Source organism: Bombus terrestris, chromosome 11 (assembly GCF_910591885.1).
Source record: "Bombus terrestris chromosome 11, iyBomTerr1.2, whole genome shotgun sequence".
Taxonomy (NCBI): Eukaryota; Metazoa; Arthropoda; class Insecta; order Hymenoptera; family Apidae; genus Bombus; species Bombus terrestris.
This window is the reverse complement of record NC_063279.1, coordinates 8,455,352-8,480,019: the sequence shown is the minus strand read 5'-3', so window position 1 is coordinate 8,480,019 and position 24,668 is coordinate 8,455,352. Positions and strand designations below refer to the sequence as shown.

Here is a 24,668-nt window from a genome sequence, read left to right as displayed (position 1 = left end):
TGAACTTTTATTTGAGTCTTATGGAAACTAACAATTATAAATGTATAACAAATTCATGACTTGAACTAGTAATAAAAATTGAATATAAAGTTTTGTAAATTAGAGAATATTTGTAAGAAAATCTTAGAATTATCATTTCATTTTGGTATGAATTATAACTACAAAGTTATCTATAATATAATATGCATAATCTTTAAAAAGTTTGTCAATGATATAAAAGAAACCTTCCAATATGCTAATATTATTGCACCTACAAATTCAGTTTTTAGAGAGACGTAACCATTTAATATTAGTACTTGCTAATAGTTATGTATTTATTTATGTACTCACAGACACTTATCAATATTTTGTTAGTGATATTTTTCATGAGAACATACCTTATGCAGAAATCATATATACATATATTGAACCTTGATAAAAGTATTACTAGCACTTGGTAGCACATTAGTATCACGTCGTATACGACGGTGATTAGTAGAAGTTCGATTTGACGAAAGAAAACATGGATCGTCTTGACGTTAGTTTGTTATGGAAATTATGGTTAATCAGTGTAATAATAGTGAATTGTAATGCTGCCGTAGCAAAGGAACCATATCAAAGTCAAATACCTACACAAGGATTGTATAATACTAGTGATAATGTCGTTATTTTAAACGTTACTAATTTTAAGTCATCCGTTTACGAAGATACAAAGGGTTGGTTAGTTGAATTTTACAACAGTTGGTGTGGTTACTGTCTTCGATTTGCACCGATGTGGAAAGATTTTGCTAATGATATTTACGGTAAGTAAATACGGTAAGTAAAGTCAATTTTAACGATTATAAAATAATTAACAATTCACATAAAAATGTATCACTATCGCATAACTTATTTATTCGTATGAACTTATCTTACTTAATATAATTCTTAAAACATATCGCTTTTTATATTTGCTGTATATCATAATAATCTATGAAAGCACTTTAAGTAAATATATACAATTGTGAACTTATTATTATTAAGCAAGTATGTTTTTAAGAAACCTTTGGCAAATCTAAATATGTATTATCTAAGATCTTTAAGTATGTATTATAGATGAGATTAATCATATCTTCCAAATAATTTATTTCAATAATATTTTTAGCATGGAAAGATATTGTAGTAATTGCTGCAATAGATTGTGCCGATGATGATAATAACCCAATTTGTCGAGAGTATGAAATTATGCATTATCCCATGCTTAAATACTTTTCTGTAAATGCACATTCACCGTCATTAGGATTATTGATGGAGAAATATGATGATATTAATGAACTTAGACATAGTTTAATAGATTTATTAGGAAGAGAACAACAGGAAGGAAGAGGTATTTCATGGCCTAATATAGCACCATACAGGTATATCAATTTATACTTCTTTATTTTTTATATTCACTCTTTTAAATAATAGGAGCTAATTATTGTTATGTTTTGATATTATAGAAATTATGAAACTACAAATATTTGGAAGGCTATACCAAATGCTATAAAATATGTCTTCTTAATATTTGAAAGGACAGATTCACATTTGGGTGCTGAAATTATATTAGATATGCACAAAATTACAACATTACAAATAAGAAGGGTATTATCTGACAATGAATTATTATGTGAGACAAACAAAATCACAAATTTTCCAAGTTTGATAGTTTTAGCTCGCAATGAGACACAAAAAGTTCTTAAAATCAGAATACCTACAAGAGAAGGTGTTTTCAATGCAATTAAAGAATTTATGATTTCAAAAGCAGAAACTATTCATGAGCTAAATCCTATTAAGAATCATGCAATAAAGAATGAAAATCATAAATTAAATACTAGCGCTCCAAAACAATTACAATCAACACCACAGCCAGAAAGTACAGACATAAGTGGAGATCATTTATACCAACTTGATTTGGAAAATGCCTTAAGATATTCAATCTCTCATGAAATTCCATTACATAAAATAATAAAAGATAAAAAAATGGATGCATTGAAAAGATATTTAAATGTATTGGCTGACTATTTTCCTCTGAGATATGGTAACATTTTTCTAGAAATCACTAGAGATATTATTAAAAAAAGAAATAATATATCTGGGGAGGAATTTAGTCAAATAGTAAAATCTATAGAAGAAGAAATGTCACCTGTGTACTCTGGACCTTCAAAGTGGGTTGGATGTAAAGGCAGTAAAGAAGGATATCGTGGGTATCCCTGTGGTCTGTGGACAATGTTTCATATGTTGACAGTTAATTTTGCTATCCTAAATAAGGATGTTGAACATGAACCAAGAAAAATATTAGAAGCAATGCATGGATATATACAAAACTTTTTTGGATGTGCTGATTGTGCTCAACATTTTATCCAAATGGCTTCAAAAAACAAAATGTTTGATGTGTCTAATGCTAATGACAGTATCTTATGGTTGTGGTCAGCTCATAATGAAGTAAATGCAAGACTGTCAGGTGACGATACAGAAGACCCAACACATAAAAAAATTCAATATCCAGCAATTGAACATTGTCCAAATTGCAGATATGAAAATGGTACTTGGAATGAAGAACATGTTTTATATTACCTTAAAACAAAGTATAGTTATAAAGGAATAAATTATTATGATTCAGTCAACACACATAAGGATGGTAATGGCAATAAGTTAAAAATAAGACAAGAAAGACTAGTATTGAGTAAATATACAAATAATAAGAAAATTGGATGGGATTTTACAATTTTTGATATAAGTATTTGTGTTGTGTTATATGTTGCATCTGCTATCATACTTATATTAGTCTGTATAAAATTTGCAGTCAAAAGAACTTATAGAAAACGACATTACGTTAGCTTACTTGCAAAATGTGATTTTTATTTTTGTTAATTGAGATATATAAAACTTAAAAAGGAATACATCTTTAAAAAATTAATAACAAAGTTATGAAAATATAGTTATGCTTATAAATATATTGTACATATATCATTTCTAATCATACAATTTTTTTACAAGAATGTAATATTGGTAGATATACAATCTTAATTACTTCTTCAAATGATGTTGACTAAAATCATTATTCATAAAGCATATTATGTATTTACTCTTACTTGTTATAAATGTATTGTATTTGAGATTATAGTGGAAAAGACATAGTGATAATTATGTAAGTTTAATGTATAAAATTTTATAACGAGATTATTCTTTTTTGCCATAGGACATTTTTTTTACAATTTAACGTTCATTGACAAATACGATATATTTGTACATTTAACATTATTGTATTAAATTGAAAAATATGTAGCAAAAGATATTTAAGTTCACTATATAACATCATATAATAACAATAATTATAAAACTAGTCCTACCAATGTACAATTATATTATGTTTAATATAAATTATTACAATTATTAAATCTTTATGTATGTAAAATCGACAATCCTTAGACAAATATATTATAAACTGAATCAAACTTTTATGTGTAGATATTAAAATCAAATTCTTCCACTATTTTGTTAAAAGGCATTTATTGTAATATTTTCTTAAATTTGTATAATTTATGTATAATAAGAATAAAAATTAAGTACTGATTTACTATGTATAATTAAGTTCATATATTTATAATAAATTGTTAAAGTACAATTGTAAACAATAATCTGACTTTTAATCTATTCCAATAGTATGCTTTTAAATGTATTACATTAATGTAATAAAACATACATGCTTTGTAATATATACAGTATATAATACAAATTAATCAGTTTAACAAATTTGCTTTTATAAGTTTTACAAAATTTTTACAATTTATATTTATTTGTTTTTAAAGTCTGTATATTGCCATGAATTTGATGTATCCCATATTACACCATTATGAGGTAATTGAGATTTTATATAAGGAAGTGTCCATGTAAGGTACCATCGGTTGCCTAATACTTCCTTTACATTTTGTTTCCAACCTAAGTTATATATGTGTATTTTCTTATTACTCTCATTAGCTATATTACCATTAAGCACTAGACAAAAATGATAAATGCACAGAACTCCTGTGTACAACATTCCTACTGCAGATACAATATACAGAATGAGATAAAATTGATTTGTAGAACCATCGAATCCAAAAATGAATATTGCTAAGGGAAAAATGATTTTAATAAGTGACATAGGAAATTCAAAATGCATTCTATTCCAAATAAAGAGATTATTGTAACAGAAACTATATGTTGTCGCTACAAATAAATATAAAAGAAACATTATAAAGTATCTGTGATTATAATGACCAATACAACATCCAGTAAAAATACAATGATGATCCCTCTTTAAAATACATATATTACATGTAGGACAATGCCATGAACGTGGTGGTGCAAGAGTTTCACATGAAGCACACAATCTCCAACCATTTTTAGTATTTGCAGCACTTATTGGCATAATATCTCTTCTAGTGCTAGTATCGCAAAATATTATATATGTAAAATTCCCAACTATGTTTAACATGATAAAATTTCCAAAAAGGAAATGCAAAATATACGGCAATGATCCATGTTCGTGTATTGCCGGTAAAACCACCCATAGTTGGAACCAATATATTATTGGTATAATTGTTAATATAAAAGTCATTGAAAAAAAGTCGCTTAAAGTGCGAGGCCAAATTCTTTTTCGGATTATCATTTTTAACAATTTTATACTTTTATTAAACACGTGATTCTACTCAGTAGATAATATCTACTGAATATGTATATACACTTCTCACCAAACTGGTTTATTCTACAGTGATACTATTTGGTTATAACCTAAAAATTTGAAACCTTTTTAAATATTTTTTTTAATTAACTAATTTCATATATTATATATTTACCGGATCACATTGTACATTCTGTTAAATTCGTCATTTTAAGCGCGCATGAAAATCTGTTCCTGTTATCACTATTCGTAAATTTTGTATACGCGCGAAGTTTGATTCTTTAGTCAATGTACATATTAACTCACTTCATAGCATTCTTCTGTGATTTGATTTGAAAGTGCCATTCATATACGCATATGTAAGTACGCTATATGTAACTTTCCGAAAATACACTCCCCGTAACAATACTTTATTAAACAATTTTATTTTTTATTATTTTATTGTGTATTTTAGTTACTTTAAAATATTTAAAAAAGTAACAAAAATAGCATAAGTAGCATAAATAATATGTAGTAGAAAATCTTATCATATTAATTTGCAACTTATTAATTTGATATTACAAATATGGAAACTACAGAAGAATTTCCTTTTCCTTTCCCTCCGTATCCAATACAAACTCAGTTTATGAAAGAGTTATATAAATGTTTGGAAAATTCTAAGTTAGGAATCTTTGAAAGTCCAACTGGTACTGGTAAATCCATGTCAATTATTTGTGGTGCTTTAAAATGGTTACTTGATTATGAAGAACTGCAAAAAGATGAACTGACAAGTGCAATTTCTGAACTTGATGAACAAATTAAACAATATATTAACTCCACTGATAATTGGTTTTCTGTACAAACTCAACAAATAGAATTAAACCGCAAAAGGCAAGCGTTACAAACAAAATTAAACAATATTGTTCAGTATGAGCAAAAAAAGAATAGTCTGAAAGAAAGAACTAAAAGTATAAATAGTAAGAAAAAGGATTCATCTACTAAATTTGCAACAAGTTCTGCAAAGGACACAAGTAAAATAGACAAAAATTCAGTTGATACAAATAACGAAAAGGGAAATATTGAGGAAGAATTACTTTTAGAAGATGTTGAACATTCAGAAAGTTCTGAAGATGAAGACAAAGAAGAAATTTATGAAAATATAAAAATTTTCTTTTGCTCTAGGACCCATTCTCAATTATCTCAATTTATAGGAGAACTCAGAAAGAGTCCTTATTCAAAAAATGTATCTGTAATAACATTAACGTCTAGGTGGTTTTTAAGTATTATGTTATGAAAATGAAATAAAATATAAATTAATTCTTTTTTTAATTTTGTTAATAATTTTAGGCAAAATTATTGCATTAATAAAAATGTAAAAAAATTGAAACATTTAAATTTAATAAATGAATGCTGTTTGCAATTACAAAGGAAAAAGGCAACTGCTAAGGATGAAAAAGATCTTAAAAGAAAGAAAATGACAAGTAGTTGCCCTTTTGTGCCAGGAAACCAAGATTTACTAATAAGAGAAAGCTTAATGCAGATTCAGGATATTGAAGAAATTGTGCAAAAAGGAGAAAATCTTAAAACTTGTGCGTATTATGCATCAAGAAAAGCTGTTTCATATGGTCAATTAATATTGGTGCCATACAATACTATATTGCATAAGAACACTAGAATTAGTTCAGGAATAAATTTAAAAGGAAATATATTAATAATTGATGAAGCACATAATTTACTTGAAGCCATTGAAAATATGCATAGTGTTATAATTACAGGCAGAAATCTATTGCATTGTTATAGCCAACTTTCCCAATATCAAAAAAGGTAACATATTTCATTTTGAGCATTATTATTATTATTATTATTGTATTATACATTTTATTATTATATCTGAGAATATAAATAATATTAATTTTAGATTTCAAACTTTATTCTCAGCAAAAAATATTCTAAGCTTAACTCAGTTGAGTTTTTGTTTGAGAAAACTTATAACAGTTTTGGGAGCTACTATAAAATCAAATCCTGATGATGTTATAAATATAGAAGCATCTCCAAAATTATATAAGATAGAAGAATTTGCAATTATGACAAACATTGACACAGTAAATATGTTTGAATTGTTGAAATTCATTAAAAATTCTCGACTGAATCATAAATTACAAGGTTTCATAGAACAGTATGATACAAATTTAAAAATTCATAATTATAATACAAAAACATGTGGTGTAAAACAGTTCTTAAATTCAATTAAGACAAAAAGCTCAGAGTTTGATACAATCACAGACATTCAATTAGATGAAGATCGCTCAAATAATCCAATGATGACAATTATAAGTTTCTTAGAATGTTTACGAAGCAACTGTAGTGATGGACGCATATTTATTATTCCAGGTCCAACTGTTGGACAAAGTATCATAAAATTCCTTTTATTAAATCCAGCAGCGCACTTTCATGATATTAGTATGCAGATTAATTTAATTTAATTTATTTTATTTTAATATTTCATATTAATTTATTAAGTATTTCATATTACATTGTTCTTGTCATCATTTTATATAATTTTTGTTTATATGTATAATTATTAACAGTTCGAGATGCTAGAGCTGTAATATTAGCTGGTGGGACAATGGCACCAATGAATGAATTTATAGATCAGTTATTCATAGCAGCAGGTGCTTCATCTGAAAGAATTGTCACATATTCATGTGACCACGTAATTCCTGAAGAAAACATAGTATGTAGCATAACAACTCATGGTCCAACTGGTATTGAATTTGAATTTAATTTTCAAAATCGAGAAAATACAAAATTGGTAAATATGATATTTTAATAATAATTAAATAATAATATAAATAATTCTAATGAATAAAATAAATGATAGAAAATATGATAAGTTTCACAATAAAAATATTTCAGTTAGATGAATTAGGGAGGACATTATTAAATTTATGTAATATCATACCAGCTGGTATTATAGTATTTTTACCCTCTTATAATTTTGAAGAATTGATGTATAAACATTTAGAAAATTCTGGTATTATTAGGAAACTGTCTTTAAAGAAACATATTCTTCGAGAACCTAAATCAGCTTCCCAGGTACTAATAATATAATCTTTTTACAAATTTTGTTGTAAAATTTTTATACAAATCTAAAATAAATTATACATTATAGGTACATGAAATTTTAAAAGAATATTCACTTCACATAAAAAGTCCAAAAAATTCACAAAATGGATCATTATTGTTTAGTGTGGTGGGAGGAAAATTAAGCGAAGGATTAAATTTTTCTGATGATTTAGGAAGATGTGTTATAGTTGTGGGAATGCCTTATCCCAATATCCAATCATTGGAATTACAAGAGAAGATGAAATATTTAAACGAAAATATTGTATGTATTTATTTTGTCTCGTTATTATGGCAAGAGAAACCACTTAGTGTCATATAATTTATATGCATGTACATCAATTTATTTTTTGTTTATTAGAAATCAGATGCTGGTCAAAATTTCTATGAAAATTCATGCATGAAAGCAGTAAACCAATGTATTGGACGAGCTATTCGACACATTAATGATTATTCAACAGTAATATTATTAGATAAACGCTATAGTTATAAAATAAAAGCACTTCCACAGTGGATTCAACGTACATTAATCATTCATAAAAGTTTTGGTAGCACAATTGGTGCTATATCTAAATTTTTCAATAAAAAAAAATTAAATCCAATAAAAAAGTAACATAAACAGAAGAAAAGATATCTAAACATTATTATATGTATTATTATTTACTGTTACTATTACATTTATTAAAAGTAAGCTTTGTTAACATAGATATAAAATTCTGCATATAGTTCTTACATATAATTTGCAAGATGCACTTCAAATTTATATGTCAGATCATGATAATAAACTTGACCAGGATATAATATAGAACATGGGAAATGTGACTGAAAACAATTCATCTATTATGTCAATCTTTATAACTTTAACTCTAAAAAAGCCAAAGTGTTATTATCATTTATATATACATAAGAAATACTTACATAATATATTGCATTAGGATAATTTTGTGGTTGAATACTAAAAGCACAATACTTTTTATAATGAGCTCCATGTTTTCCTAAGATAAATTCTATCTTTTTAGGTACAGTCGTTACTTTTTTATAATGTTTTTCAACTTTTATTTCTTCTTCCTCATCTTCATGATCATTTTTATAAACTTCACCAATTTCTTCGGCTTCTTCAATGTCCTATAGTCAAATCAAATTTGTGATATACAAGTTATTACTCACATAAATAACATGTTGTTGATAATTAAAATATTGTTTTACTTCTAATAAATCATAACTGGATAAAAATTCTGGAATAGTATAAGGTGGCAAACGGCCTCCAGTGTAGAACTGTACCCCGCATTGGTCTGAATAAATTTCTAAAGCACTAAACGCCAATATATTTAAAATAATTGTATTACTCAATAAACAACTAATATATTTGTTTATATATACCGTCCACTTTTTACATGCCATACTTTGGCAACAAATGAACTACCAGATTGTCCACCTTTTGTAACACATAAATTATGATCAAAACCTTCTCCAGGTGGAACCTAGCAATAATTAAAGGAAAGAGTTCAATATCTTTAAAATATGCAGCTATTTTATACCTTTTCCATGTATTCTCCTAAAATTCGAGGTATTCGAAAGTCCATCACTGTTCCACCTACACCACGTATAGCACCTGTTGGAACTGGATCTGTGTAATCCGCGAATGTCCAACGATCACAATTGAATAGTACTTTATGTTTTCGTAACTCAGATTCTCCAGAATCCTATTACATTTTGCACATTTAACTAAATATATATTTAAAAATACATTACTTACATGTCCAGCTAAATTAAACATAGAACCATGTGATAAATTCACTATTGTTGGTTTTGAAGTTGTTGCTCTCATACATATGTCAAGCTTATTTTCTGGAGTTAACTTAAACTTTATTGTAGTTAACACTGCACCTGGATACCCTTCTTCACCATCTTGACTTAAGTAACTCATAATAACTGAACATCCAGTAATATATGAATCCCAAACTTTACGCCCAAATCCATTTGTCTAGTGAGAGCATTGATTATTATTTGTATAATATAATATTGTTTATTATTTATATGATGTAGCTAATCAATTTACTCCTCCATGTAAATGATGTTTCCCATTAAAATCATTTTTTGTTAATTCATAATCTCTACCTCTAATAGTAATATGTCCATTTTTAATACGGTTTGCACATCTGCCTAATATACAACCAATAAATGGGTTTGTTATAGGATTTGAGTATCCTGTAATAGTTGCATTTTAATAATGTCTATTAGCTTCATTATTATAATGTTAAGAAATTAATACTCTAAAATTATACCTTTTACATTGTCAAAACCAAGGACAACATCAGCAGAATGTCCATATTTATCTGGACATTTTAGAGATATAATTGTAGCACCCCAAGTAATGACAACAACTTCCATTCGATTAGTATTTATCATAGTGTATGATTTTATAGTCTTTGGTATGGGATCATTAAAAATTTGATCTTGATTATCTGATTACAAAACTCTATTGTTACTTTAAATATTACAAGTAAATTACATTAATTTTACATAACAAACTAAAGAGAGAGAGAAAGATCATATCAACCATAGCTTACCAACCCAGACTTCTCCAAATATTCCTTCTGTAATTGTTATATTTTTACAATTACATCCATGAAAATCCATATTTAATAGCATAATTATGATTGCGGCAATACCTTATTCAATAATTATTGAATATAACAAAATGATATTAAAATTTACAACAAAACAATAATTTTCACCTTTTAAATATAAAAAATAAAAAATATTTTACTATGTTCTTTTTTTGTTTAGACAATAGAAAATCATTTGCTGGTTTTCAAATATGCAAAAGCAACTTTTACTATAAAAATACAGTAATACAAAGAATTTTATTTTATTTTAAATGATTTATTATTAATAATAATAAGGCATCACCTACAATTTGTGATGCTTTAATGTTACAATAATTATAGTACTTAATGTAATATATATACTCCGGTTACTATTTATAATTTATATAATTAATATTTATAGAATAATGTACAATGCTTGGAAAAATACATGAATTTTTAGTGCAAATCAGACACCGCATCAATACATTTCCCATTCAATTTCGTATGCTTTATTACATTTAAATTTGTTGAGTAAAAAATCGAAGACAATATATCTTATTGCATTTCTTCAACGAAATCACATTTTTTTTGTTTTGTAATTTTGTATAATAAATCAGATGTTTCTTTTTCTCATATATCATTCTGATTTTTAGAGTTTCTCATAAATATTAGTGATCATGCAGTGCCCAATATCTTTGTTTGGCAAACTATTTTCATCGCAGAAAATTCTTTGAAATTCCTACCATCTTCGTACAATTGTTATTAGAGTTATATTACATAAAAGATTCGTTTCTCAAGCTTTGGGTTCTGCATTACATTACTTTTTAAGGCGCACACCAAAGCAGTCACTTGTTACTTAAATACACGTGGAACACATTGCACTTAGCTTATTAGTATATTCTTACAACTACAGAGTAATTTAAAATTTAAATAAATCGTCAGTAATTACGGATTTACGAGTTGCAGTACATTCTACGTCCTCTAAGTCTATATATTACAAAAAAAATACTGACAAAAGATTAATTTCACACATGAATATCGAATAATTAAAAATTGTGATAAGATTGCGATAAACTCCACAATATTAATTATCTTCAAATATAATTGAGGATAATAAAATTGCTTAATATATTTTGCAACAAATAAACATACAAATAATGGAGAAAATACCACAGCAAACACTTCGTGTACATTAAAAGCACACTCATCTCATAATTATCATCTTGGTCATAGGTGTTATTGTACAAATTACTATTTATAAGTAGCATGCAATTTTAGTGTAATTTCAACAAGAAAATATTTACAATTTAAATTTATATTGAAAGAAACATGTTTAGAATAACAATTATTTGGTCATACTAAATTGTTTAAGTAAAGAAATGATTCGATTTATTAAAAATAATCATCTTATCTGTATAAATTAAATTTTTTAACATATCAATTAGGGAATATATTTACTGGCAATATATATATGAAGTTATATTTTTTTTATAGTTATTCTGAATGTTTCTTCATACATGTTGTCTAATTAACAAAACATATAATATATAAATGATCTTTAATGAAATATAAAACTAAATTTGTTTTATTTTAAGCTAAAGAAGTTATGATATATAAAAAATAAATATAGCTTAGACTAGCACTGTTGGCAATCATATGCCATTACACAATTGATAATTGATAGCTGCCTAATGTTACATTCGGTATAAGTAATTTACGGTTACTATAAACAAGTATTGATATTAGCATTCTAAGATTTCATTAAATATTTTTCAATTATCTTGGAAGCATTTTCAACTTTTTTGTCTCTCTTAACATATTAAGTACATGATACTAGCACCGCAGAATATCTTTGTACAACATAGAAAGGCATATCCATGAAATATTTATTCTATAGGTCTTTAATAACATCATAAATATTTCAGTCAACCGATTAATTACATTTAATTATATGCAAGATTTCACAAATTGAACTTTGAAAAAGTATAAGTGTGATTCAAATGAAATATTTAATATTATATTTAATTTAATAAATTTGTATATATATAAATGCCAATTTAATGCATCCAATATTTCTATTTCAAAAACATTTAAATATATCTTCAATACTCAGTTGGTTTTATCTTGAAAAGAATTTTTTAGTGAAGCAGTACAAAAGCTTTTAAGTGGATAAAAGAAATTATTTATACAAAGAAATGAATTAGAAGATAAAAATGACCAGGAAATACTTCTTCAAAGTTTATCCTTTTCTCTTTCATTAATTCTATATTTTATATATATTGAGACATATCCTACAATACTGATTATTACTCAGGAAATCATTATAAAAACATAAGTTTTGAAATAAAGATTTGTTTTTTTCTCATATTTAATATTTCATATGAGGTCAAAGAAAAAAAAGAATTATTTTGATTCACCATAAAATAGCGCAGAACATACGCAACATGTAAATAAGTTTTGATTACCTTTTGTAAGTTTAATCTAACTCATATGTTAGTTGTTATTTAGTATAGAATCAATAAATTAAACACATACACACATAAAAATCAAGATTAGTTCAGTTTGTTTTAACAATAATAAAAATGCAAAATATAAACCATCATAGAGAGTTTCATAAATTAATTTTCTTTCTATTTTCTATCCAAGTGATTGAAAAAAGATAGAAAATAAATTTGCATAACTCTCAGTATTTTGATCATGTATTAGCATTTTAAGTAAATACAAAATAATTTCTAGGGCACTCATACACATACTTTATACAATGAAACCAATATAAAGGAATGTATTGATCATTATTACATTGTTAAACAAACAATAACTGTCCAATATATGTATACTTGTATATACAATAGTGATTATGTATATGGAGTGTTCTTGTTCTAAACTTTTTGAAAGTATATCACATAGTAGATGGCTATGTAAATGAACTAAGTATGTCAAACATTTTGCTACATGTATGCCAATTGTTTCAATGCATACTGTTTTCATATATAAAAGAAGTATTGTTTTAACTGCACATGGCATACTAAATTAAACCTATTATTCTAGTAGCTTACAAATGCATTAAAATTGCTACTGTACAAACTTTTCACACGTGTATCTAGTGCCATGGTACTTGTATAAAGATTAAACATTAATAAAATAATATAAGAGACCTGATAATTTAATATCAAAAGAAAACGTATATCTATTATAATTCTTATGAATTTCTTATGTTTCATACCTAAGCATATGCAGGAAAACACTGTGACTTTAGGAAAGGTTACTATTATCTATTGCTCACAATATAAAATTACTCTACAAATATACATACATATATTGTCATAAAGTAATGTTAAAAAAAAAATCATAAACAATCCTATTAAGTAATCATCAATGTTTTCCTGATTATATGTTTCATTTTGTTATGCAATAACTAGTTTCAACATTTAACTATCTTTTTCAGTCACAAAATTTTGATGGAATGTAAATTATGATTAGCATTAATATTTGTAATAAATATGAGCAGACAGTTGTAGAACTAAAGGAACAACAAAGTCTCATTTCTCTAAAGTGGTATTAGACAAACAAATAAATGTATAGAATTCAATCTTTAATATTCTGAAAAAGGAGCTAATATTTTAAATTGTATAATATAACAAGTATGTATATACGATTTTATATACGTTTTTTCAGAGTATTTGAATTAAAATATTTATCCTTTTCCAAAGTTTTTCAAGTACTCATGCAAATAATAGAAATATATGATATTTGTATGCTAGATGCTAACAGCAGATGCAGGATGTGCGGAATGTATGAATAAAACATTTATAATACATAAAATATGATTTAAAAACATTGTGTAGTACAGAATGATTAATGCAAAAATTGTCATCTTGGTAATTATACTATTTCTACAAAACATACATGAGACATATCAGTTCTTTATCAAATTAAAAATCTAATTGAATACAAGAGTCTTTTATAAGAATGTCTCAGTATATGGAATGTTACATTCTTACTATATTTGATGACTAATATATGATAAAATGTTTTGCAGGAGGCAGTGCTTTGACAACGTGCATCGCTGTATTCTCTAGTTATGATTCGATAAATTTCTGCCGCATCATAAACTGTTTGATTCGTGTGATTGCAATTAAGTGTTACTTTCAAGATTGACAAAACTTTTCGAATCCCTAATTTTTATCATTTTTTTCATTTTAAATAAGCCAATGCTATGACAAAAATTCTCTTTCTAATTCAGAAATACTTGGCTTTCTACTTCTATTCATTCGTCGATTAGCTTGTAAGGGTATGGTAGCATCTTGATTTTGTCCATGTACGGGAATATCAAGTAATGTTTCTCTATGTTCACGCGAAACTCCATCTCGATCAAATGTTACTGGAGAAAATCGAACCCTACTTATGGAGATCTGACTATCCTTAGCTGAAACATAACTTGAATCCTCAGATGTTAAAGAATCTGGTGGAGTGGGATTTGTTGGGGTACCCGAACCGGAATTATTTTTACTTACGCTTTTATTTGGAGAATTATACGAGTAATTAGATCGTTTTAAACTTGACCGTAATCGACTAACTACCTCTAAATTACTGGGTCTTTCTCCAGAATTTGAATTCGAATCGTGCGAGTTCTGACGCGTCAGTAATTGAGAACTATATTCATGATTAAGCATACTAGGACTATACGTTCCAACATTTGAGACAATATTTGAAGATCGTTGGTAATAATGTCCAGGTGAATATAAAGAATAATCATCCTCATCTTCTAAACGAAATGTTGGATTAATGTTACTTTGACTCGATGTACTCGCGTTTGAGACATTTGATGAAGTACGATGATGAGTATACGAAGGAAGTCTTGAAACTGGTCGAGCTGGACTATTTATGCTGCTTGGATTATCATAAGCATGTGGAAATTCGGGACACTCAAGCATTCTATCACTGAAGGAGAAAAAGGTTTAAGTGTAATATTTAAAAATCCATATCTGAAAATAATTACTTACTGATAATCTGTAGGTACAAAATATGTTGGTTCTGGTGATCTGTAATATTCTGGTGGAACAACTGTATATACTGGAGGTCCATAGTCTGAAAAAGGAGCAACATTGCCCATGTATATTGTTGGTACTCTTTCCATCCGATCAACTCTTCCTGCATCATGTATGTACACATCTTCATTACTAGTGCTGCTACTTTTTCTTCTAGGACTTGGTGTTGGTGCATTAGAACTTGTATTGCTTGCATAATGTTGTGGTGAATCAGTAAATCTTAGAGGTTTGTCAGGCATCACACTGGGTGGAAGACCAGGTGCTATAGCACCCATATTACTTAAGAATGGCCTGTATAATAATTGTCTCATTTATAACATGAATATATAAAGAACATGTTAATATATGTATATACATAAAAAAAGAAAATATTATTACAAATTTAATGTTCTAATTTCATACCTGTAATGTCTAGCTGGTCCATGATACGTATTATGAGGATAACCACTACTTGAACTAAATTCATAATCAGGTCCAAGATAACCAGAGTTACGATTTGATCCAGTGTCTGCTTGAAACCACCACCGTGGAGGCTCATCTTCACACTCACCAAGCCGTGGATATAATCTTGGATGAATTGGAGATATGTTTGACATTCTTACATCATATCCAGTAGCTACTCCAGCTAACATAGCTGCGATATTGTATAAAACCAGTTCTATTATGCTTAACTTTGGCTTCTTCATTTCCCCATTGTAAAGAGTTGGCATTGGTACAGGCATTGGCATAATGTAAGGTCCAGTTAATCCAGGCTTCAAAGGATAATCTGATGTTATCCAGTCAGTTGAGAGATCAGGTGGTAAGGTTGTATAATCTACAAAAACAATCAGATTTCTACAATAATAATGGTGATATTGCTATATATCTATAAAAATATGTGTACATAGAATTACAAAATATGATTAAAGTATTTACTTTCCTTTTCATAATATTAGATTGATTAAGACACTATGTTACTATTATTATTTTTTATTCCTTACCTTTATGTGCAAATTTTACAAGCCTTTTAATATTATACATGTTTATTATATTAAATTCAACATAAACAGTTTAGTATTAAAGTTATAACATGCTTACTTGTTATTGCATTACTTACAATTATTTATATGTGTAAGCACAATGTATTACGTGCATTATATTAAAATATTACATGCCACGAACTTTGAACCATTTCTTGTTATCAATAATTTTCAAAAAGCTTGTACATTATCTAAAATACATTCATGTTAAATGCATAAAACCCATATTTTGAAAGTAAACCAATAATGTTGAAAAATGTTGAAACTTTGAAAGTGAAGCAGAGTGTAAAGAAAGAAGAAAGTAAAAACTATTCTTAAGACAATATGTATAAGCGCTGATTTTAACTAATCTTAAATAAAATTTTCTTTACCCTATATAATTTTCATTTTCTCATTTCAGAATGTTCTTTTCTCTCCTAATATTTATTTATTATAAGTTTTGCCTATTCACTAATAAATAAATAAATAGTCGTACAATACTGCTATAAAAATGTTTTATACATATATTATACTCAAATCAATATATGATAAGAATATACAAAATCAATGGTGTGCTTATCACAAATAAAATTGGAATTTTAAGACAAGAAAAAGACCAAACCCAAATGGCCTTAACTGTTAGGATCCTACTGGAAGCATGCAAAAGGATTCTTTTACGCTCGATTATAGGTAGTTATATAAAAAATTAATTTATATAGAAAAAAATAATATAAAATATTTATTGTTTATTTCATTCTTAGTTAGTAAATTATTTAAAACAAATATGTTAAAAATTGTTGATCTATATAGATAATATTTAAAATATATTGTTTCAATATATAGGCGTAGTAATCAAAATATATATACATATTTGTTTAATATCATAAATATAACCACAAACCGAGCGTAAAAATTCAGAAAACGAAAAAACAAAATTCAATGTGTCCAACTGAAAAGGTTTTATTGAAAAATTTCTATTTCTAAATACAAGTGTGCGTGTTGCTTCATGTGTTGTATGTAACGTGTGCAAAATTTCAGAATCTAAAAATATCGAAAATCTATGATAATACAAAAATGAAATCGCTGTTAAATTAGGTTGAATAATTAACAAAATCTGAAATTGATCTAGATGCATATAAAGCAATGAAGAAAAGATACAACTCTACTCTCGCAAGTAATATATGATACTTTGCATAATAATTTTTTAATTTTGATTTAATTTCATTCTAATTTGGGGATTGTATAATTATATAAAAACACTCTTTTCCATAAACGCTTCTGATTGAAGACATTAATTTTAATGTAGAACTTTTTGTTGTAGTGGCAGAAGCACATGATTTCTTTTGACATAGTAAGAGGCTGTTAGCTCTGCTTTGTTAGAATGTTATATACTCCAGATAACATCAGAAAAGAACCAACACCAGAAAGACTGCATTTACACTTTATATACTCATTAAATTACAGTTCAAAATATGAAGTTTTTATCAGTTTAAATTAGGATAAATAGTTTTTAGATTATTGCAGGGTACTGATTACCCTTTATTAAAATATCCTAAAATGATATATCTATTATGTAATTTGATAGACATCAATTAAAATTAATTAACAAGGCTATCAATTTATGCAGATAAAACGAATTTCAATTCTTCATCTGATTCCTGGTAAAATTAAAAAATTAAATTCTTATAAGATACATAGCAATAATATGTACCATTCCAAAAATTCAACAGAATAAAATAATCTTAAACATATCATCAACATAAAAAAGGAAAACAGAGTTTATCATTAAATGTATGCAACTGTACATGTATCACTAAAAATATATCTATATATTAAAGATATCCTTTTTAGAAAATCAGCAAATAAAAAATTTAACTGAACTGCATATTCATGCATTCTAATAAAAATAGTTCTAAGCACAATCTACTTAAATACAATTTAGCAAAAGAAAAATAAAGAAGGAAAATATAAACATATAAAGGCACTATCCATCTGAGATCTTTACTTTTGTAATAATATAAAAGGAAAAAATAAAAATATCATTAACCAATGATATAGAAGAAAAACAATCAGGTCTCTTATAAAATGTGAAACAATTGCACAGCAATATAAAGAGACTTACGAGTGGGATAGATGTTTTCCTCAGAAAGGCCTGCAGTAAAGAAAATATAGGACTGTTACTAAAACATATAAAACAAAAAGAAGACATTTTCGTGAAACGCGTCTACAAGTGATATGCACATCTTTATCTTTGTGAAATGCAATGTTACTTATCATTCTTCTTTAAAAATTTCTCTGCGATCGAAGTCTTAGGTGAGTTGTAAATAATTGTATTCACATCTTCTGAACTTCTATGGGAAGGAGCATTTCTTAAGGATTCGATTAAATTCTTTTTCCCTTCATAATTGATTTGGGAATTCTGACATTCACAATCCTGTATATAACCAGATGCATGTATAACTGAATTTATAGTATCAACATGATCTTCACAACTACGCAAGTATTCATTACTCTTCGATTTTTTACTTAAAGAGGAATTCAATTTGAAACTTTGATCTACTTGCGGAGCGCGTTGTTTGAAACACGCATCTGATATACCACTAACATAGTCAAAAGAGGTAGGGGATTTTTTGCATTTATTATCTGAGAATAAACCTAAAGAATTTTTCGAAATGGAACTATCATTTGAATGTTCCGAATCAAAATTACAAAGTTCTGATTCGAGACTCTCGAAATCTATTCCTTCGCGTGAATTAGCAGTCAAGAATTTAGGTATTGCACTACTTTGATCGGAATCACGTCGATTAAATTGTGGTATAGATATCGTATTGTCTAAAGCACTATATTCTACTTTAACAACAGCAGTTTTATCATCTAAAGCATCCCGACTTCCCCAAGCCTTCATCTTATTGAATACTCTTAATGGACTCTTAGAAATTCTGGATTTATGGTGAAACTTTTTACCTATTGAATTTTCAGGGCTTGACTCTAACCCATCTGTATCATTAATTTTAATGGTAACAGAATTTTTTCGTTCCGTACTATGCGGAGAATTTAAAGAGCTTTTCCTTGATCCAGAGGGGGAACGAAAGAAATCAGCAAAAGCAGCTAATCGTGATTCTGAGCTATCTCTGCGTTTTGATTCTTTCGATTTACTTCTCTCGCGTTTCTTCTTTTTTACACGTTTCGCAGTACCAACCAAACTAGACGCTACGCTTTGTACAAAATTTGAAGAATACGACTGTTCCCAGTCACCAATCACATGTTTTTGACTCCTAGGAGGTGAAGCTTTTAAATTATTTCCAACTGTAGATTTTGTGTAATTGTCCATGACTGAATGATCATCCGAGAAATGAGTTTTAAGATTATCTGCCGATTTGTTATGTAAGACCACAGACTCATAAATATCGTTGTCCACAATAACTGAGTCTTCGCCTATATTGCAAGGTGAACAGCTCGAGCTTTGCACAATGTTGTTAGAATTTTCTGGAATGTTGTTATAGCTAATCCTAGTGTGACAGTTAAATCCTGGTTGACTGTCTATCAAATTATTTGCTGAGGAGTACAACTTTCTGGAGGAGGGGTTACCTATTTCTTGAAGAAGCGGGGAACGATGTGCCAACAGGGCGGTACGCAGGGGTGTCTTTTCAAGATCTGGAGCAGAGCGAGACCACCGTTTGCCACCTGGAGATGCAGGATTTGGTGGTTGCGTGATAATAGCCCCACGTTCGCGTTGGTGGAGTGTTGATGGTCCCCAAGTCTTACCCTTTACTCCATCTGCCGGTACTAAAGGAGGAAGACAAAAAACAAAACGCTACTCACTACAGTACTAAGTTTCCCTCCTACCCTAGACTCTGTTAAACTTTATGCGCGCTTCAAAAAGATAAAGGTGTTTCATGAGGACTATTAGTAATATTCATTATTAAGAAATTCTTTTATCTAGAAATTATAAAAAATATGTCAATATCATAAAATGTTTTGCATTTGGTTTTCTACATTAAATGATTACAATCATATAATTCTTCTAATCTTCAAATTATCATTCTTTTCTACATTCTTACAAAAGAGTAAAAAAAGAAAAAGGAAATGAAAAACACAACATAGATTATATGCATATATATGTAATTTTTCAAAAATATATCAAAATATATCCAATTATTCACACCATGCTAATAAAAATCGATGTTAAATTAATACAATGTGACTACAAAGCACAAACAGTGTAATTTAAATTTCTTGAAAATACTAGAAAAATATCTTAGAGCAAAATCATTCATTATTCATTGAAATTGTGAACTACTAAAAATCTTGGAAACAAAGTACTCACATGCAATTGCACGAAGTCGTGGAATACTAGGCGAGCCTGGTGGACTATTAGGTCTCGATGGATTTCGTACTTTTCCTCGATCTAACGCTGTATGTTGAACAGTTATTGTATGACGAAAATCTACAGGGATAAAAACATATGGTGGTTATTTAACTTTATAATTAGAGCATTTTAAATTTTATGCAAAATTGTTAAGATAAATTATAACACAGTATACTTGCCAGAAGGAGCGCTTATATTGCTTCCTGGCTCCTTCTTATTCAGTTTTAACCTCGATTTCTTAAATTTCCCGCGTCTTTTGTTTGGTGTAGGAGTATTTTGTTGCTGAATTATCATTACAGTAAGTTCACGTTCTAATAAATCTATTTCTCGGGCAGCTAATTCTTGTTCCCGTTGCCTTAAGTTTTCTTCATGTTGTCGCTGTTGCACTTGTGCTTTTGTTAATTCTTCTTCTCTGCAGCGCAGTTCCTAATAAACAAACATATAAAAAAGGTTATAATAATGTGTTTGATAAACAAATGCGTTTTCGCAAACAAAAAATTTATGTAGTGATAATATAGTATAGATAGGTACATATATTTGTTATAAACCAAAATAATTATTAACGTCAATAACTGTAGTTACACATTATCTTACCTCTTCTAATGAACGGCATGCCTTTGCATAAGCATATAAAAGAAGGATTATAAACATTATTTATACTGATATAAATGATGCGTATGCTAATTACAGTAACGGAAAGATTTTATTTTTGTAGAAGTCCTTTTTTGCAAGGCAAAGAAATTTCGAATTTATACCTTTTCCTTCATGCGCAATCCATGAAGAACTTGTTCAATCTCAAGTCTCCAGTCTTCTTGCATTGTGTGAAATGACTCATGTGGTGTAGCTGCAAATGCACTACGCACTTCATCTAATGCTACTAAAATTTCAGCAAATCCTGGTCTCGAATGACTGTCAGATGCCCAACAAGCTAAATGGTAAAGCATTTTTTATTTTAAAGGTTATACAAATTAAAATAGTTCATGATTATATAAATGATTATATAATTATGTACCTTCCATTAAAAACCTCCAAGGTTGAGGACAAGTTGATGGAATAGGCAATGTGAGTTTATTTACTGCAACGCCATAAGCTACTGCCAAAGCATCTATACCTTTATAAGGTGTTTCACCAGTTAGAAGTTCCCATAGAAGCACGCCATAACTGTAGATGTATTCATGTGTTAAAAAGAAAAAATTTTTTACTATTTATATAGATACATTTATTACAATTAAAGTGATATAGGAGGTACATAAAACTGACCTCCAAACATCACTGGCTTTACTGAAAGTACTCTTTTTAATAACCTCTGGTGCCATCCAAGCATATGTGCCGGCTGCTGACATGCGAGTTGTTTTATAAACTTCCCTTGCTAATCCAAAGTCAGTTATTTTTAAAGTTTTATATTGTAGATCATCATTTTCTATAGGCTCGCTCAATAATACTGTTATAAAAAAAATAATATGTATTACTCTAACACATCATGTAAAAATATATATAATCAAATAATGATATATATATTCAACTAATGTTGAAGTAATGATATTTTATTTACGATTAATATGTTAATTGCCTTACCATTAGAACTTTTTAGGTCCCTATGAATAAGACTTATAGGTGCTTTATTATGAAGGTAATCCATGCCACGAGCAATTTGTATTGCCCAATCAACAAGTACGTCAGGCCTGATTTTTCTACCACTAAGAACCCTGTTCAGACTACCACCTCGTGCATATTCCATTACGAGACACATATTTGGCATTTTTAAACAAACTCCTTCTAATTGCACAATATTTTCATGTTTCAATAACCAAAATAATTTAGCTTCTTGTCGAACATTTTCTAATGTAACACTTGGTTCTTCATCTGGATCTTGGCGGGCTGCTTTAACAGCCACTTCATGTTTCTGCCAAAATCCTCTAAAATGTTATAAATTATTATAAATGTTGTTCTAAAGAACTATTAACATATTTAATTATAATATTTTATAGTATTTTATATACCTATAAACCTTTCCGAATCCACCAACACCTATCACTTCTTCTAATTGTAATTCTTCAAAGTCAATTTCAACCGGTTGAACTTTATCAATCACCGATGAAACTCGATCAATACTTTCTGCTTCTGCAACAAAATTGGCTGGAAAAATACCAACCTTTCCATGGATTTTTCCAGTCCACCATCCTTCATCACCTGAGATTTTTGAGTCCTTAGATAAGACCTAGCATATAAAATAAAAGGTATATATGCATCCTGATTAAAGATATTTAATTTTACAGATATTTATAATAAATAATTTACCTCAACTGTTTCACCTCTTTGTAAAGATAATTCATCTTCACCTTGGGCAACATAATCAAATAATGCTGTGAAAATTGTTGAACTATTGTCTTGCCTCGACTGGGAAGAGGAATGTGTACCGTGAGATGGACTAGTCTGTTGAGAAACAGTTCTTGCTGTACCACCACTATGTGTATCAGAAACACTGCTATCAGACATATTGTTGCTAGATGTACGCCCATATAAATATCCGTAACTAAAATGCACAAAATTTAAGCAAGATATATTTTCACTATCATAAGTGTGTGAAACATTGCACATTTATGGGTTTATTATAATAACACCTTTATACCTTGTGGAATGATTATTTGTTCTACTATTATGTTGGTATCGTGGAGATGAGTTGGCTGTGTTAGAACTATGAGAATTAGAGGATCCATTCTCTGGATGAAGTAGAAATCGCTCGCTCCGATGACGAGCATCTGGTTGTCCGTGGTCCATCAAGGTAGACAAGCCTCTTGCCGATAGCCCGGCTGGCGGCATATGGCCTCACACTCTTCTTAGTCTTCCACTTTTTGGAAATTATACCCTCTTGTTTTGTAACCTTAGCGTAATATTCTATTAATAGAATCACAAATAACATAGAACACTTTAAATGTATTGTTAGTTTGTCTCAAATAAACTAAACAAACATATATAAGAAGTGGTGAAAGTTTAATATACACCTTGCATTATTTTTTCAACACTGTACACATCCTTACACAATTCATGTTCATTTAACACACGTTTCTTTTCAATCATAATCGATACACGAATGTAAACCAATTATGAAATATTTTGACAATAATTTAATTTTACGCACAAATTTTACAAGAAAAACAAGATGAGAAGAGGTGATCACTAACACCCCTTGCATAAAAACACTTTAACGGTGACCGGCATTTTGATTCGTGAGTCCGGCAATAAAGCGACGAAGATCTTGTGATTTTTCGTCGACCATACTCCTATGTAGAGTAGTGGAGAAAAAATTTTATGAGAGTAGAAAAAAGCTCGATATGCCATAAAACCACTTTGGAGTCTCGCGTCGGGGTGTGTATACCCACAAGCCACTATTGGTAAGGCCGATTCTTTTCATTGAATCGGCACTAGGAATAATGTACGAGAGACATGCAGGGTTCAAAGCGACGTGTTTGCCTCCCCGAGGACACGACGCTTTGCGTCAGCCCGCAAAACGCACGATGATTCCACATTTAATGATAGAAAACGAACCAGCACTCATAGCAATAACCTAACGGACGCCATGTTTCGTTTTGACGGCCCCACCGTTGACGTGATATATTGGACCACGATTCATAGAAAGGATGTTCGAAAGGTTGCTTATGATATTTGAATTGTATAAGGTTTATCCGCAACATGATGATGGCGAATTAGTCCAACAAGAAACTATATTTACCACGGACAATTAATCAATTAAGGTATATATTTTAACGAATATTAGAAATATTTGAACAGTATTAGATGAGTTTCACTTATATTATTGCCAATTATAATAAGTGTCGATAAATGACTCGTGCAAAGTAATTTTGCAAAATATCATAGAAGCTTGATCATATATGTAAT

The 24,668-nt window shown here is 28.5% G+C and overlaps 5 protein-coding genes across 18 annotated transcripts; 2 read left to right on the top strand and 3 right to left on the bottom strand.

The window, feature by feature from the left end:
• The first annotated feature begins 420 nt into the window (after positions 1-420).
• On the top strand, positions 421-3,455 carry LOC105666248 (sulfhydryl oxidase 1-like). 2 transcript variants are annotated; one of them, XM_012313779.3, is made up of 3 exons: positions 421-782; positions 1,124-1,376; positions 1,461-3,455. In XM_012313779.3, exons 1-3 carry the CDS (start codon positions 503-505, stop codon positions 2,869-2,871), a joined length of 1,944 nt encoding a protein of 647 aa, XP_012169169.1. In that variant the 5' UTR covers positions 421-502; the 3' UTR covers positions 2,872-3,455. The 2 variants fall into 2 exon arrangements, with proteins under 2 accessions (XP_012169169.1, XP_020720973.1); XM_020865314.2 differs by having other exon boundaries at positions 634-795.
• Positions 3,456-3,582: 127 nt separating this feature from the next.
• Positions 3,583-4,977, bottom strand: LOC100646630 (probable palmitoyltransferase ZDHHC24). Of its 3 annotated transcripts, none has more exons than XM_012313782.3 (2): positions 4,839-4,977; positions 3,583-4,788 (listed from the first exon to the last, which is right to left on the bottom strand). In XM_012313782.3, the coding sequence occupies exon 2, from the start codon at positions 4,649-4,651 to the stop codon at positions 3,794-3,796; it is 858 nt and encodes a 285-aa protein (XP_012169172.1). In that variant the 5' UTR covers positions 4,652-4,788; positions 4,839-4,977; the 3' UTR covers positions 3,583-3,793. The 3 variants fall into 3 exon arrangements, with proteins under 3 accessions (XP_012169172.1, XP_003399010.1, XP_012169173.1); XM_003398962.4 differs by having other exon boundaries at positions 3,583-4,773; positions 4,839-4,970; XM_012313783.3 differs by having other exon boundaries at positions 3,583-4,758; positions 4,839-4,948.
• Positions 4,902-14,185, top strand: LOC100646307 (ATP-dependent DNA helicase DDX11). Of its 5 annotated transcripts, none has more exons than XM_048410198.1 (8): positions 4,902-5,022; positions 5,325-5,911; positions 5,990-6,466; positions 6,561-7,102; positions 7,231-7,454; positions 7,559-7,738; positions 7,815-8,030; positions 8,127-9,285. In XM_048410198.1, the coding sequence occupies exons 2-8, from the start codon at positions 5,364-5,366 to the stop codon at positions 8,376-8,378; spliced, it is 2,439 nt and encodes an 812-aa protein (XP_048266155.1). In that variant the 5' UTR covers positions 4,902-5,022; positions 5,325-5,363; the 3' UTR covers positions 8,379-9,285. The 5 variants fall into 5 exon arrangements, 3 of the variants coding, with proteins under 3 accessions (XP_048266155.1, XP_048266156.1, XP_020720972.2); XR_007225764.1 differs by lacking the exons at positions 4,902-5,022; positions 8,127-9,285 and adding exons at positions 13,802-13,997; positions 14,118-14,185 and having other exon boundaries at positions 5,029-5,911; XR_007225765.1 differs by lacking the exon at positions 4,902-5,022 and having other exon boundaries at positions 5,029-5,911; positions 7,892-8,030; positions 8,127-8,280.
• On the bottom strand, positions 8,436-10,557 carry LOC100646429 (galactose mutarotase). The gene is made up of 9 exons (XM_003398960.4): positions 10,336-10,557; positions 10,051-10,230; positions 9,825-9,973; positions 9,522-9,749; positions 9,304-9,468; positions 9,146-9,246; positions 8,972-9,077; positions 8,684-8,890; positions 8,436-8,587 (listed from the first exon to the last, which is right to left on the bottom strand). The coding sequence occupies exons 1-9, from the start codon at positions 10,415-10,417 to the stop codon at positions 8,495-8,497; spliced, it is 1,311 nt and encodes a 436-aa protein (XP_003399008.4). The 5' UTR covers positions 10,418-10,557; the 3' UTR covers positions 8,436-8,494.
• LOC100646749 (mitogen-activated protein kinase kinase kinase 10) lies at positions 10,631-24,503 on the bottom strand. 7 transcript variants are annotated; one of them, XM_048410192.1, is made up of 16 exons: positions 23,774-24,498; positions 23,401-23,697; positions 23,070-23,304; positions 22,772-22,989; positions 22,347-22,687; positions 22,032-22,212; positions 21,784-21,932; positions 21,527-21,699; positions 21,366-21,386; positions 20,951-21,197; positions 20,730-20,849; positions 19,991-20,188; positions 18,525-18,554; positions 15,807-16,218; positions 15,360-15,695; positions 10,631-15,297 (listed from the first exon to the last, which is right to left on the bottom strand). In XM_048410192.1, the coding sequence occupies exons 2-16, from the start codon at positions 23,589-23,591 to the stop codon at positions 14,571-14,573; spliced, it is 3,579 nt and encodes a 1,192-aa protein (XP_048266149.1). In that variant the 5' UTR covers positions 23,592-23,697; positions 23,774-24,498; the 3' UTR covers positions 10,631-14,570. The 7 variants fall into 7 exon arrangements, 6 of the variants coding, with proteins under 6 accessions (XP_048266149.1, XP_048266150.1, XP_048266151.1 ...); XM_048410193.1 differs by having other exon boundaries at positions 23,401-23,666; XM_048410194.1 differs by having other exon boundaries at positions 23,401-23,652.
• Positions 24,504-24,668: the final 165 nt, after the last annotated feature.

Coding starts and splice junctions, on each gene's coding strand:
- LOC100646749 (XM_048410192.1), bottom strand. CDS start 23,591: ATGCCGCCAGCCGGGCTATCGGCAAGAGGCTTGTCTACCTTGATGGAC. Junction 21,198..21,365: donor CATGCCGTTCATTAGAAGAG/GTAAGATAATGT, acceptor TTTGTTTATTAG/GAACTGCGCTGCAGAGAAGA. Junction 15,696..15,806: donor GGACCAGCTAGACATTACAG/GTATGAAATTAG, acceptor ATTATTATACAG/GCCATTCTTAAGTAATATGG.
- LOC100646630 (XM_012313782.3), bottom strand. CDS start 4,651: ATGATAATCCGAAAAAGAATTTGGCCTCGCACTTTAAGCGACTTTTTT.
- LOC105666248 (XM_012313779.3), top strand. CDS start 503: ATGGATCGTCTTGACGTTAGTTTGTTATGGAAATTATGGTTAATCAGT. Junction 783..1,123: donor TTTTGCTAATGATATTTACG/GTAAGTAAATAC, acceptor TAATATTTTTAG/CATGGAAAGATATTGTAGTA. Junction 1,377..1,460: donor CCTAATATAGCACCATACAG/GTATATCAATTT, acceptor TTGATATTATAG/AAATTATGAAACTACAAATA.
- LOC100646307 (XM_020865313.2), top strand. CDS start 5,229: ATGGAAACTACAGAAGAATTTCCTTTTCCTTTCCCTCCGTATCCAATA. Junction 5,912..5,989: donor GTAATAACATTAACGTCTAG/GTGGTTTTTAAG, acceptor TAATAATTTTAG/GCAAAATTATTGCATTAATA. Junction 8,031..8,126: donor AATATTTAAACGAAAATATT/GTATGTATTTAT, acceptor TTTGTTTATTAG/AAATCAGATGCTGGTCAAAA.
- LOC100646429 (XM_003398960.4), bottom strand. CDS start 10,417: ATGCTATTAAATATGGATTTTCATGGATGTAATTGTAAAAATATAACA. Junction 10,231..10,335: donor ATTTGGAGAAGTCTGGGTTG/GTAAGCTATGGT, acceptor TTTTGTAATCAG/ATAATCAAGATCAAATTTTT. Junction 9,469..9,521: donor TGTTTAATTTAGCTGGACAT/GTAAGTAATGTA, acceptor AAAATGTAATAG/GATTCTGGAGAATCTGAGTT.